The sequence below is a fragment of the Anomalospiza imberbis genome, chromosome 2, assembly GCF_031753505.1.
Source record: "Anomalospiza imberbis isolate Cuckoo-Finch-1a 21T00152 chromosome 2, ASM3175350v1, whole genome shotgun sequence".
NCBI classification, from domain to species: Eukaryota; Metazoa; Chordata; class Aves; order Passeriformes; family Viduidae; genus Anomalospiza; species Anomalospiza imberbis.
In genome coordinates this window covers 17,387,116-17,402,192 of record NC_089682.1, presented here as the reverse complement: position 1 = coordinate 17,402,192, position 15,077 = coordinate 17,387,116, and the positions used below count along the sequence as shown (strand labels likewise).

Here is a 15,077-nt window from a genome sequence, read left to right as displayed (position 1 = left end):
AAAAGGGGATACTGTGTCCGTATCAAAACAAAAGCTTTAACATCAAGAGTATGAATAAACTTACTTTAGCATCCTAAAACAAGACATGTCATGCAGCAGAAAAAAAAGGCAGATAACAGTTAAGGCAGCCAACAAATTATTTTTCAACTGCTTTGCAAATATTTATTAGAAAAATAATGTCGGTACAACACAAAATTAAACACCTCAAACCTTGCAAATAACATCAGAATATTGTCTCTATCAGCCTTGAATCAAGTTCACTATCATTCAGCTCATCTATAAGGTGATTCAGCAGTGAAGGAACAAGCTATGATACTTTTAAGTCAACTTCATTCAAAAATCAGTCAGAGCTCAGAATAGGCATATTGAGATGGCTTCTAAAATCCAGCAGGAAATAAATTGCAATAAAAAGGCAAGTTAAATCTGATAACAAGATACTTGGTGTATTAAAGGTGTAGTGTTGGCTTGGTTTTTTTCCCCTCACTGATGCAATATTTAAATATTCTTAGAACTGCAGTGACCTTGACAAAGCCAGACAGGATGGCAGGATTAAAGATTTACATGTGTATTTTAAAAAATCCCCCAAAGGATGCACAGATTGAAGAAATGGCTATGTAACATTTTTAATATAACTGTTTGTATTATAGTCCCAGATTTGTTTTGTTGCATTCATTTTAGAAGACAGACACCTCCCCTATCCACCAAGGTAAGGAATTTTACTCAAGAAATCCTATACTGTTAACTAACTATGGCGCACCAGAACTCAAGAGCATTCTACAAGAATACAATTTCTCAAGCATTTCAGGGTCTTCAAAATATTTGAAATAAATTCACTTTTTAATTTTAAATTGATTAGACAGCAGTGGGCACTTAAGAGTTACTCAGGAGTACAACACGATATTTACAAAGTTACCTGTAAACAAAATTCTTCATAGCTGTGAAGAAGTACAGAGCAGCGCTGCCACTGCTTTTAGAGCAGTTTAGTATTGTTTTCACTGCCATTTCAAAGTCTGAGATTATTTTCAGCAGGCAAATACTTAAACATTACATTTTGTCAAGTAAATCAAGGTCAATGGCTAACCATTAAAAGCAACCCATTTCAAGGACATTAGTTACTTGTCCACAGATACATCACCCATAGAACTCAGACATATTTTAATTTTTTTATTCACTAAAGTAGTAATCTTGAGACAGATGTGCCTTCCTCATCAACAATATAATTTCAAGGAACACCTAAAGGCTAATGTCTTTTGCTAGAAGAATAACTTCATTAATTCTAATGAAACAAATAGAATGAATTATGTTTCATTCACATTATTTGTTTTACTAAGTGTCATTTTATCCAATTCTTAGGTAAAACATTCTGCAGTGTTATATACTACCTGCAGCTCAGAATCACCCAAGGCAAACAACAAATTTGAAATATCAGAACACAGATGAGGAAAAAAGTCATTCACATGAGACAAAAGTGCATGCAATACTTTATTTCAAACATGCCAGAAAAGCTAATTCATTACCTAGTCATCTAGAAGCAAGCAGCTGTATACAGATAACAAGAAAAACAGCATCTCATTACAGCTCAATGCACAGCATTTTTAAGCCAACAGGCATGAAATAATGCAGGCTAAAGCAGCATTACCAAGACACCCAAACACACTGTTAATGGCTTACAGAAAAAAGGCAAACTTGGAAATGGAAAACCACTCCTAAGATCTTGTTTTCTAAGATTTCAGAATGCTGCAAATCCAATCCAAATCTTTTGTCTAATCCCCTAAATCCCCCATTTTTTTTGTCAGTTTAACATTTGGAAGGTAGTGCATTACCACATATAGTACAGGGAACTAGCTTGCTTGTGGTTCGTTTTAGAAACTGCCTCCTTGATAATTCATGGAAACTATTTTCAGAATCTGTACTGGTTTTAGGTTACAAACAGGACACATTACATGTCCTCCCACTCCGCCCACTTTTCAACTGAATGCACTTATATTCACCCTCGTGGCAGTTTTCCCATACACAAGGCAGTCTGCATTTAGAACTGGAAATGCCAATTTAAGAAGGCATATAGCAAGTATGCTGTTAATGGACTTAGATCTTTCCAACCCTAACCATTAATGGTTGGACTCAATAGGCTTAGAGGACTTTTCCAACCTTAATGATTCTATGATTCCATTATTCATTTGTCAAACAATGATATCGTTCTCTCTTTCAGTGGCAGTAACTGTTAAATTACTCACAAGAGCAATCTGCACATTTAAATACAAATGTTTTGATTTCAGATTTACCATCATTCTCTTTGACCTAAGTAATTCTGCCTCACTCCTTTTTGTAAGGTCAGTCACACTATTGGGTCAGTCTTCAGAAAGGGGTAGTGTTATGTGCACCTTTAATTAAGATGCATGGTCTACAAAGGATTTCATTCAGCATCATTTAATACTTGTGTGTATACACATTTCACATGATACTTCTTCACTACTTTCTCTGTAAGTCTTAACTTCACCTACAGACTTAAATTAAGCATATGTCTAAATACCACCACAACCTATTTAAAAGATAAATGTGGGTTGAGTAATGTTACAATATAGGTATTGCAATATATAGATGTTTAGCTCAGAAAATGCTATAGAACTTCTAAGCATAAGACTTCAAGCTTACACACAATAAAAAAGTTAAACCATATGGCAACAAGCACAAGTTTTGTTGAAATGAGACATGTGAAGAGACAACGCTGTAAAACAGAGGGGGAAGAGGAAAGTACAACAGCAGAGAATGGTTGTGGCATTCTATTAGATTCAGGATGACTGGATTCAGCAAGCTGATGATAATGTTCTGTCATGAGTAAGTCACAGGTCTATCTCCTCTGAAATTCTGCATGCATGATGAATGAAGCCATTTAGTACACTGGTACATTAAAGTATTCATGACGTGGCTACAAAAGAAATGTACATATTCTTATACATAATAGAAAGGTGGACAGATATGTAAGAAAACAAAAATATTACCTTGCTTGCTGTTGTATCTCTGACACTAAAAGGACATTTGATGCAGAAATATAATATTGTATTTTTGACTACTCTACATGTCCAGGGCAAAGGGTAGTGGGGAGAATCATTGTTTTACCCTTCCCATACTTGCATGCTGTGTCCAACAACAGGCAGAAAAACTTTGTATCGTAAATTATTTATTACATAAGCTCAGAGTTTCTTCTTAGCAAAAAAAAAGTTTGAAGCTCCAGAGATGGGACACCCTATCTATCACTTGTCTCTGCATCAGGCACTGACTGTTGGCTTCTGTCAGAGACAGGCACTGAGCTAAGTGGCATCTGACATCAACCGCCACATCTGCTCTAATAAAACACATGTTCAGAGGTACCAGGCCTCCAGAACACCGCTGTGAGCACACCATGCCAGGGCAGTACAGCGGTGCCATTACTGGTGACAAAAACTGTATTTTGTAGAAAGAGAGTCTGTTTAGAAAAACTGAGGCCTTTGATACACCCCTCAAAGCAGGCAAAGTTTTCTTTGCTTTTGGATTATGCTGCTGAATTCAATACACTCTTGTATGACTGGCATGAACATTAGTATTCAATTTGCTGAAAGGTGAGATAGAAAGAAAGCAACATTCAATTTTAATAATGGAGTAACAGTAATTTAGGAGCATCAGCCCCACATATGCTGATTGAACTTTTTCTGTAATGAAAATACACAAAACTCAACTCTCTACATGTCAGTTTCCATCTCTGATCCTGCACCAATTACAATCTTCAATCTATTTTAGTATCCCACTTCCCAGAACGGCAGAAGTTTTAAAACAGAACTGAGAGAGTTCCCACGGACTTCTAAAACTGACTCCTCTGTGCCATCTCAGTTTATTCACATGTCCAAGCTTCCATGTTTTTAAATTCTATTCTCAAATTACAAAAAAGCACAATAAAAATATTCCAGAAGCTGTACAGTTTTTATACTGTTTTTCAGTATCAATAATCTGAAGATCATGTCACAGTAGCTTAAATTATCCTGACAAGGCTAACTTACAAATCCAGTAGTTAACAAAATAATAGCACCTATATCACTGTGACAGTTACAAATAAGTTATATGATGCATGATATAAATTTTAGATTCAAAAAATTTGGTATATAATAAAGAATTACAAATGTGAATTTCAACACTTAACACCTCTCGCATGGCCTAAGTAAAAAGCATCAGTCTATATTAAAAACAAAACTCTGGGGCATATTCCTAACTGGAAAGGCATTGCATAGTAGCAGTGTATGTTTTAAGGAAGTGGGAGTTTTGACTATAAGAAGGAAGTACTGACTTTAGAATTCCAGGAGCCTCCACAGACAAGTATTCCCAGAAAGGTCTCTAGGGAAAACTTCTGCTTTACTTACACTGGTGACTGTTCATGAAGACAAATGAAGAACAGGCACTGTAATAATCTAAAATGCCCAATTTTTATCTGAGTTATATATGCATACATGTGATTCCCCTCTGCCTTGAAAAGAACTCATGTCTTCCAGTGTTTACCACTGGAAATGTGGAACCATCAAAGTTGGTGTCTTCACTGAAATGCCTGTCAAATCTCCTAACGAATTTCTGCTTATTTTTACATCAGCTCTCTGGACAGAAAGAATGACAGCAGCTCATTCTTTCTCATGAAGATGACTGCAACCCACTGTTGTATTCAAGGATTATGTGCGTACACATTCTTAAGCATCCTTTTTTGGCCTGGAAACACCAGCTATATCCCATTTTACATAACTGTAAACATCAACAAATATTGATGTTTAAATATCAACAAATAAGGCCATGGAAGTGCTGCTCATTTATGCACTTTCCCAGCTTGCACAGTCCCACAGTCCTGGGGTATTCCCCACCCTGTTTGTATTGTCAATGGTTTATACCTAGAGGAATTTGCTGTCTTTGATGTTAAAATCATGGTACACAAAATTAGATTATTGACTCACATTACTGTTGTGGGATTAGTGCCTCATCTTCACAGAAACTTAGAGTTTACTGATAAAGCAAGACAGATTGTCAGACAACAACAGGAAGAGAGTGGTTATTTCACCCCTGGTAGCTTTTTAGTTTACAGAATGTGTAAACACCACCTGCAACTAGACTAGCAATAAACTGACCTTGTAGAAGTGAAACTAAAGGATTAAATGGAAGACAACCATAATGGAGATACAAAGTGATAACACAGCAATACTGAGAAAGAAAACTGGCATTCCAGGGAGGCCTCTGTACCCCACCAAGGACACCCAGGACCATCCCACACAGAGAGCCTGGCACTGTGGGCAGCCTGACAAACAACTGAAAGGAAAATAAAGTTGTGACAAATTGTTTGCCATCACGGAACTACAGCACCTCACAAGTTTCAACTGTGACTGATCTTTTTTTGTGCCCCCCACTACACTGCACTCCAGAGCAGTTCGCCTGTTGGCCTGAATACCAGAAAAGAGAGTATGGGGAAGGGACAGTTGTCAAATTCCACGATCAGTATCTACACTACCTTGCTTTCCTTCAGTGGGAATGTGCAGACCTCAAGGACATGCTTCACAGGCTCAGAAGCCATTTAAGATAACAACCTAGATCTAATGAGTTTATGAATTAGTTGATCTACAAGCTAGGGAAGAGGCAATGGTATCCTTACAGCACAATATAAGGGCGAACTAACATGAAATACCATCTCTGAAAAATCATCACATAGAACTTTGGATGTAAACCATTTATCTGACTTTAACACATAGGTCTTAAATCCTAGTACTGCCAGAAAAGTAACAGCTCTACAACACAAGCTGCACATTGTGGAATTGCAGTATTTTAAAAGTTACTAGAACTAATCTTCTTCAAAATGACATCTGTGTTTACAACTCATTTAAAAAAGCTAATAATACTCTGAAACTGTCAGCCTGAGTCATTGGAGATTTTTTAAATTAGAAAAATGGTAGAGTTGATCTGAGTAAACAGAACTATTTAGCCAGTCCAACCCAACTGACATTTTCTCCAACCAACTCTGTCATGACCCAAACTAACTAAAAATCATAGCCAAAATAAACTTAGAAGGGCATTAATTTAATCCAGTTCCCCAAACAGTATACCTGTAACTTTCCTGAGAGCTATTTCATCTATTAAAGGCATCCACTGATGCCTTTTTATTGTGCCTCAGGCAATCTACTTAAATGCGACATTATCATCACCACTGGAAAATTTGCCTAACATCTACCTTGAACTATTTATTTGCTGCAATTTAAGGTATTTTATGCCTGTAGTGGACAAGAAAACTGTGCTATTTCCTCAGGCAAGAGAGAGAAAAGAAATTCTTTATGTCTATACCAAACTGTCTCAAGTTCAGCATGTTGCAGGGCTGCCATTTTACTGATGACATCTCCTGGCAGTGACATAGACTTCATCAATCCTTTGCACAACTTCTTTTACAGGGAAAGTTTGCTTAGGTTATTATTTTAACTTCATCAAAACTTCATCCATCAAAACCAGCCCAAAGCCTGTGAAGGCAAGCCATGTTAAACTGCACACAAAAATTACAACTGCCACCTTTTGATAAAGACTTGGCGTTTTTCTTCACTCAGCATCTAACAAAACCCTAGCTTGAACAACATACAAGATGTGGGTTCATGGAGTATATAGAAGTTTGGGAAGAATTCTACAGAAGCAGGCTATTGGGAAATCAAGAGCAGAGGATGAGGGTTTATGTTTAGAAACATGAAGTTTTTGCGCTAGGAAGAGATTCACATTTAACAAGCACTTCCTTAGCAATGCTTCAAAAGCAATTACTTTTACACTTCTGAATCATTATTAGGCAATGTTTCTAATCAACGGCTGCTTTAGGAAATTGCTGTTCACTTGCCTTTTAAACGATTTCAAAACAGGAGAGTACCCAGGAGAGTTTCCCAACCTTTGGTTAACTAACTGTTCGGAGACTTCTGTTAGATAGATGGGTTTGGGTTGGAAGGGATATTTTAGATCATTTAGTTCCAATCCTTCTGCCATAGGCAGAGACACCTTCCAATAGGCCAGGTTGCTCAGGGCCCATCTAGTCTGGCCTTGATACTTCCCACTAAGGCACTTTTATTACGAAATTCTATCTTTACTTTCAAAGAAGAGCCAAGTGTTTTCTCAGAGAACCTAGAAACATGAACATCTTTTGAACATCTTCAAAGATAAGTACTAACTACAATGCTCTTACAAAAAAAGAACAAAAAACAAAAAACCCACAAGCAAATAAAAAGAATGCTTCATCAATACCAACTCCTAGTCAAGATCTTGTCTGCAGCTTTCTATACAGAGAAAACAAAAAAATCTTCAAGATCGATGCAAACCAGTCAACAGAATTCTCAACTAGAGGATGAAACAGCAAGCTGTCCTGCAAATGTTATTCAGCAAAACATCCGAGCATATGCATAGACTTCGGCTCTAAAACATCACCTCAACAGACCAGAGCAGAAGGCTATGACAGCAGTGGCCTGCCTGCCTCTCTCCCAAAGGCATACAAAGATCAGCTGAAGCTTTTGTGTACTATAACCGGATAATAGCAGGCGCTCCCTGCCTCTTAGCTGCTGCTCTGATCTGCCAGCTCAGAGACGATAATCGCTCTGGGAGGCTCACCTTCACATGTGCCAATCAGTTGCCACGCAGCGAGCCAGGAACAAGCGAGAGTCCACCCTTCAGCAGTAAGGATGGTTCTAAGAATCCATCAGAGGCTCCAGCTCGCCACCACAAAAACACAAATAACTTTAAGCACATATTACGGCTGAATACTTTGTATTGTGAAGTTGGAACCAAAATTATTAAAAATCACTGAGTTCTTCATCAGATAATCCGACAGTGTCTGTATGTTTGGCAAACTGCCAAACTATGCACATAAGAATTCATTAATGTTTTCTTTCAGCACTGAAGATACAGGTTTGCATTGCTTATTCTCCTTCGCTTAAGGAAGTATTTCTCCAACCGCAGGACTGTTATCTTTGAAAAGCTGACCATAATATACTGCTGCAGCAAGCTGTGTCACCTCCAATACTATTAAGCTTCCATGGCAATGGCATTTAAGCATCCCCCTTCCTTCCTGGTACCTGCAGCACTTTGCGTTCTTACAATTGTTTGGACAAATGTTTGCAGGCACAAGTTGTAAACATGGAAAAGAAAAGCTGCTGACTAAATGTTTTTAAAAATAAGTAATTTGAATTGGATCAGTTTAAAGGGATCTGAAATCCAGTACTAGAATGGTTGTATAAATAGCTTTTCTAGCACAAAGGAAAAAGGGAGAAAAATCACAGCTGAAAACTCTGAAAGTCAATACTGCTGCTGAAGCTCCTCACTACACTCCTATGACTCAGGCCAACAGCAGGGGTGCAGCATATGACAAGTAAATTAGACCCTACCTAGGCATGCTGACTTGGGAGTTCACAGCAGACAGTGAGTCAGGACAAGATGCGTGGAACACTGGCTTTTTAAAGCACTTGGGTATTGTGATTTTTTTAAAAAATAGGATGTAATTTAAGCTGTACTATCAACTTTTGCTAAAGTCCTGGCTTGCCAAAAGCAGCTGCTTTTGACTTCCCTTTCAGTGTCACTGTTTTTTTCCTCCTGGCACTTTGCTCATGCTCCCTCTGCAGGAGCTCAAGTTTTGGCTAAAAAGCTAGGAGCCCCGGAACCACAGGGCAAGCAGATCAACACAAAGGTGGCAGTAAGAACAGGTCCAGCTTTCTCAACAAGAGTCACTGTCAGCATGAGATTGGGTGATGAGCAACCTGCATCCTGACTCAAGACCATGACTTTACCACTGTAAAGTGCTCTCAGTAGAAAGCAGAATTTCTACACAGAGCAATTTGAATGTATATCAAGATTTCACGTGGTTTTTCAATATTATGCAAGGCTTACCATAAATTTCACCACATGATCTATGAAACCAACTACTTCTGAATATGTGGCTTATGACAATTGCCACATGGAACATGTAGTACTCAACACCCTAGTTTACAAGAAAATCTTTCTAAAACAGCCAACAAAAAACTAAGTTCTACTCATTCTGGGCTTGGTTACGCCTCAGAGTAACAAGGATTAGAGTAATTTAAAGTTGTATAACCAATTAGTTAAACATCAGGTTAATCCAAACACCAAAGCTACAAGTCAAACTCCTCCCCTTGCCCTAAGGCAACCTTCTTTACCTCAGAAGATCTTTCTTTAACCCAGATGATCTTCATTCCTATACACAACCTGCAGCTCCTTACTGCAGGCTAACTATTCCCCATCTCTGATTATGTGCAAACATCCATCTGTCCCTCTTCACTCAGCCCAATAGACGCCATTTCTATTTCTCCATATTCTGATGAACCATGACCCTTGTAAATTAGAGTCTGAAAACAGCAACTATTCCTTCACTCCTGCCAGGGAACACTACAGGCCAAGAAGTAGCATTCCATGGGCATCAGATAATACAACTGTGTTCAATTTAATGAGGACAAAGCACATTTCTTCAACTAAAACTATGCCCCCACAAAGAATTCACCCAGGGACATACTGTAAACTGGGGTCACACAATTATCTAAGCCTGAGTTTGTATATGTCAGAATTGGTCTTTGTAGCCATCAGAGACACACACAAAAAAAAAAAAAAAAAAAAAAGAAAAAAAAATTAGAACTCCTAAGCTCTGTTCATAGCACAGGTGCCGAACAATATAGGTAGCTTTTTAAAGTTCTACTCACAAGGGAAGTTCTACAGGCACAGTTTCAATTTTAACCTCACCATGAGAATAACACTCTTTTTACATGAACTTGTTATCATGAAGAGCATAGAAAAAGCAATAAAATTGAGGGGAAAATGTGGAAAGTATCAAGCTTGAGCACTTAGGTTTTCCTTACAGTTGTTTTAAAATATGTCCAAGCTCATGAAGATATTGTTTCCAACAAATGACTTATTGACTGCCCTAATTCTTTAGGTCTAATATGCAAGCAGATTATTGGCTGCTCCCCTCTTCCCAACACAAATCAATGGCTGTATCATACACTAGGAAACTATTAAATGGTAAAAATACCCATACACTAGCTGTGAATTTCGTTTTGAACATGTTACAAATATTTTTGCCTACTACAATTATTTTCTTTTAACTAGAAACTAAATCCTGATATTTATAAAGCTGCATACGAAATTAGATCTATTATCATAGTTCCACATTACAAAAGCCAATCTGTTTATTGAACTACTTGTTTATCATTATATCAGGTAAGCAGCAGTCTAATTAAGTTTTCTCCAGCAAATCATTTTCATGTATGTTTTAAACTTGCTTTATGCAAATTAAAATCTTACCTTTTTTAGTAGGACTGCCACAACGTATTCCACTTATGCTTTGGACAAAAATATGTTGCAATGCACTATATATGCAAATAAGCTTTGTTCTGTCATGCAGCATCCGGCATTTTGATAAACAGTCAATTGCAGCAGCACCCCGTCTTTTTAGGGCCCATTTTCTTTGCATAGCAGATGTAAACAGCTCATTTTCCAATAAATACATGTTTATATGGGCTGATTGTAAGTAAACAAAGCCAAACATCTTTTTAGTTATTAGCTTTGGTATCCATTTCTCTAACTTGCATTATCCCACTTAATTATCAACACCAAAGAAAGCCAGTAGAAGTCAGAGATTTCAAGTTGATGCGGTTAGTATCATACAAGAAAAATAAAAGGAAACACTCAAAGCACTCTTGAAAGACCATCATGCAAGTGTTGCAGAAAGTTAAGCCCATCACCCATTTTCTGTTTACCCTTGCAAGGACTTAATTACACGTGCAGCACTCTTTGCATAGCACCCATTTAATCCATGCCACCAAAATGGTAAACTTGGTAGTTACCAATCATTTAGATGGGGTCAAAAGGGCTAATGCCTTAGATTGCTCTTAATCATAAGATATCCTCAGACAAACCTCCCCAGTCTTCATTCTGGCTCTACAAACAAAATCAAGCAGCAGTGAAAATGTAATATCAACTAATAAATTTTAAAAAAAGGCAAATAAAAACCCAACATCCACCCAATCATGTACAGCTTATTTAGATGTAAAATAAGACTTAAATATATTCTAAACTATATACAAAAGTATATTTAGTTATTTCACTTAAATCTGTTTCAGCTACTGTTATTCTTTAGATTAATACAATTTTAATAGGTTTTCCTAAAAGTCCACTGTTAAGAAAGCAAATAGAAATGCATCAGAAGAAAACACCTGTTCAAAGACTTCAAGGAGATGCATTAAAAAAAACTCTAAAGTTTACTTTTTATTTCTTAACCAGGTACAGGACATTGGTACCTTAAAAGAGTATGTTGTAAAGAGTTCTTTAAAAAGCTTCAGTTGTGCATGAAGGAATATTAATTCAAAGATTTTACTTTTTTTAAAGAGCAGTTGTTCATTACTGGAACAGATTAAGAGCTTAAAAGAATACAAAAATTTACATATATTTCATTCAGTGATTAACTGTCACACAGTATTATTATTAACATTAATAATAAGACTTGTTTCATGAAGGAAAGTTTCATTCAACCTATTATCCTTGAAGTAATTTAACAATTTAATTCAAAATTCATATTTATTAAGTCACCATTATTACTTGCTGAGTAGTCACTTTCATGTTGTATTGCTTAGTGCAAATAGTTCAACATTTTCACTTTAATCAATCCATCAAACAGAATTCTCAAAGAGTTGTGAACAAAAGGTCTTCTCAGATTTTTTTTTTGCCTTTTAATATCAAATTTCCAGCCTTTATAAAATTTAATATACACACTTTTATTGTATCTTGATATCCATCACCAGAACTACTACAGTTGCTAGACAGCTTGGCAACAAAAAATATAGCTTCTCCCTTAAAAATAAATAAAGGCCCTAAAACACATACCAGCAATGTGCCCCAACATCTGTACAACACACAGAGAAGACCACAAAAAAATGAGTATCTATAACCAAACACAACAGGATGCCTCCTGGGGACATTCATATTCTTTTCACTTAATATTCTCTGGCACTCTAACACCATCTCACAGGTAGTGAAAATTCTAGGAAAGGGTAGTAGCACTGCAACGTGACACATCTTGGACAACAGAGTAAAAACAGAATTTTCTCCTCACAATCTCAAGACCCAAACATTCACATTGATCTTTTCAACATCCTGCAACATCCAGTGAACTTGTTCTATTAAAATGTGAGCATTCAGAAAGAGCACCTGATTTTGAAGATAAGATACTCCTTACTCTCAAGCAGCCTTCTGCAATTGTTCACCCAATTTACTATGCTAATTGACAAGCAGCACATGACTAAACTCCTGAAAACAGCTATGGCACATGCAGCAGCACTAAATTTTCACTGCATCACCCTGACAAAGTGCTTCTATTGCTGAGGACAGGAGAATGTCTCTGGAAAAGAATCTATCCATTTAATGTACAGAATAAATACATCCTTATTAGAATTATAATCCACTAAGAGTTCAGTGTATTGTTAATATACCCTCAACAGTTCTATAAGAATTGGTTTTACCAATAAATGATCAAGTTCACAGTCTGCAAACTGATCAGTATTGGAATTCTCATCAGAGAGGGCACTGCATAGTTATGAGACAGCAAGGACTACCTATGCTATTTTGTCTTATTTTCAATTGAAACTTTCTGATGTTTCAATTTGCAAAGCTTAATGAATGCATATTTAACACTATTATGAAAGACTCCTTCAACTTGTTGAGTCTAAAGATCTTCTAATTTTGATTTCTTTGATGTAATAGAATTAGTGACATCTTACATGCATACACACTTAAACAAAGAAACAACAAAAAAAAAATCAGACTGAGCATGGGAAGAGGTCAAAGCATGATATGCTAACTTCCTGGATACTCGGTGCCACTTTTTCAAGAAGATATTTAATTATTAAAGTGCAATCCTCCTCTTCCCCCTTTACTATTTGGGGAAAAGAGATGCAGGTTCTACTATTCATTTTCTGGAATACTTCCTATTGCTTTAAACATGACAGTATTATTTGGTCAGTATTTGCAGGAAAGCCTACTCTGCAGTGCAAGAAGGACAGTTTAAAATTATCTATTAAAAATACAGAAATATCAATGTTTACAGATCTGTCTGCTACAATTAAATTCACAGTCTTTAGAGGTTTGTTCCTAAGAGCTGCATGCAGCACTCCAAGTGGGGCCTCACCAAAGCAGGGCAGAAGGGTAGAATCCCCTCCCTTGACCTGCTGGGACAGTGCTACTGATGCAGCCCTGGGTTCAACTGGCTTCCTAGGCTGCAAATACACATTGCCAGGTCATGTCCAGCCTCTCATCCACCAGCACCCCCAAGTCCTTCTCAGCTGCTCTTGACCTGTTCACCCTCCAGCCTGTACAGATACCAGGGATTGCCTTGACCCAGGTGCAGAATCTTACACTTGATCTTGTGGAACTTGCTGAGATTCCTAGAGGCCCACTTCTCCAGCTTTGTCTGGGTCCCTCTGGATGGCATCCCATCCTTCACATGCGTCAACTGCACCATTCAGCCTGGTGTCACCTGCAAGTTTATTGAGGGTGCACTCAATCCCTTTATGTCATTCACCAAGACATCAAACAGCACTGGTCCCATTACTGACCCCTGAGGAACACCACTGAAATTCCATGGGACACCAAGCCACTGACCACTACCCTTTGGATGTAACTGTCCCATCAAATCCAGCCCTCTTGAATTCAGAGAGAGCAATTGTATGGAGAACTGTGTCCAGATAAATGACATCTGTAGCCCTCCCCTGGCCCACTGATGGAGCTGCTTCATTATAGAAGGCCAACCCATAGAAGGGGTTGGCAGGACTTGTCCTTGGTGGAGCCGTGCTGCCTGTCCTAAATCACCTCCCTGTCTTCCACGTGCCCTAGCACAGCTCCTTCCAGGTATGGACAGCAGTCAGGATGACAGGCTGGTAGTTTCCAGAGTTCTCCTTCCTACCCCTTTAAAAAATGGGTACAAAGCTTCCCTCTTCCCAGTCACCGGGGACTGCATCTGATTGCCATGACTTTTCTGAGTATCATGGAGAGTGCCAAACACTCTAACAGCACTATAACCCCTTTCTTCTAAAAATACATCTCCAGAGACTGAGTTCTGAAACATATTTTACAAAAGCATCAGCTACCAAAACACTACAATTTGTTCTTCTGTGAGTTGGGAGGGATTCCAAATCCATAAAAAATCACAGCTATTTCCTAATCCCTAAACAATGAACTAACAATCTATCATTTCTCATTCACAGTAACTCTCATAGGTCCCTATATATATGTATCTTCTAAAATGTAATTGTAGATCATTTTCTGTGCCTAAAATCAAGCAGATACATGTCTTAAAATTGCAGTGACCAACTGATCAACTAAGCTGATCACCTGAAACTGAGATGGAAGTTATAAGTGAAGAGCAGATGGCAGTCAAGGCAGTTGGATCTCCATGATAATAAAGATTCCATTATTCATTCTTGTTTCACATTCAGGGGAACACAGGCACAGCCAAGGCAAATAATGCCACTGCCAACTTAGAAAGGCAGTCTATTACAACAGTCCATATTTAAGAAAAAACATTAAGTGAAGAATGAATTAATTGCATTCATCATGGTCAGTTTCTCAGAAAAATGGTAATTAAAAGGTGCTTACAAAGGCTGCTTCCTAAACCAGACAAAATCCCTTATACTCCCACCCACTGGAGGCTTAATATAAGAATTTTCTTTTGCTAGTGCTAATGACAAAATGAATGAGTTTTGGCATATCTCAAGAACAACCTAATACCTACTATTATGGATACTTTAAACCTGTGGTTTCCAATAAGCACATTTCATCTCCAATAGGAAAATTCTAATAGCATATGCAGGGAATTCAAAAGAGTTTCATTTCCAAAGATGCTAATTCTAAAACCAAAAGCTTTAATCTATGCAGCAACCCTAAACATCTAGGGCAAGTCAGCCAACATGGACACTTGTCAGCACCCTTCTGGATATAGGATGAGGCAAGTGTTTGAAATAGCAAAGAAAATAAGGTTAATTGATAGCTTATCTTTTATTCTTCAT

The 15,077-nt window shown here is 37.6% G+C and overlaps 1 protein-coding gene across 7 annotated transcripts in view; it reads right to left on the bottom strand.

Annotated features, from left to right (window-relative positions):
• Positions 1-15,077, bottom strand: part of AP1S2 (adaptor related protein complex 1 subunit sigma 2) — a 31,274-nt gene that overhangs the window by 2,756 nt on the left and 13,441 nt on the right. Inside the window, exons 5-7 of one of the 7 annotated variants that reach the window (XR_010995894.1) lie at positions 10,866-10,959; positions 10,324-10,567; positions 1,470-2,926 (exon numbers count right to left, since the gene is read on the bottom strand). The exons of 2 other annotated variants lie outside the window; for them this stretch is intronic. Coding sequence is in view for 3 of the 5 variants with exons in the window: in XM_068180000.1 (XP_068036101.1) it covers positions 10,915-10,959 (45 nt within the window). In the remaining 2 variants the exon portion in view is untranslated. Of the gene's footprint in view, positions 1-1,469; positions 2,927-10,323; positions 10,568-10,865; positions 10,960-15,077 lie in introns of those variants that run through there. 4 more of the 7 variants (XR_010995893.1, XM_068179999.1, XM_068180000.1 and 1 more) reach the window with 4 other exon arrangements.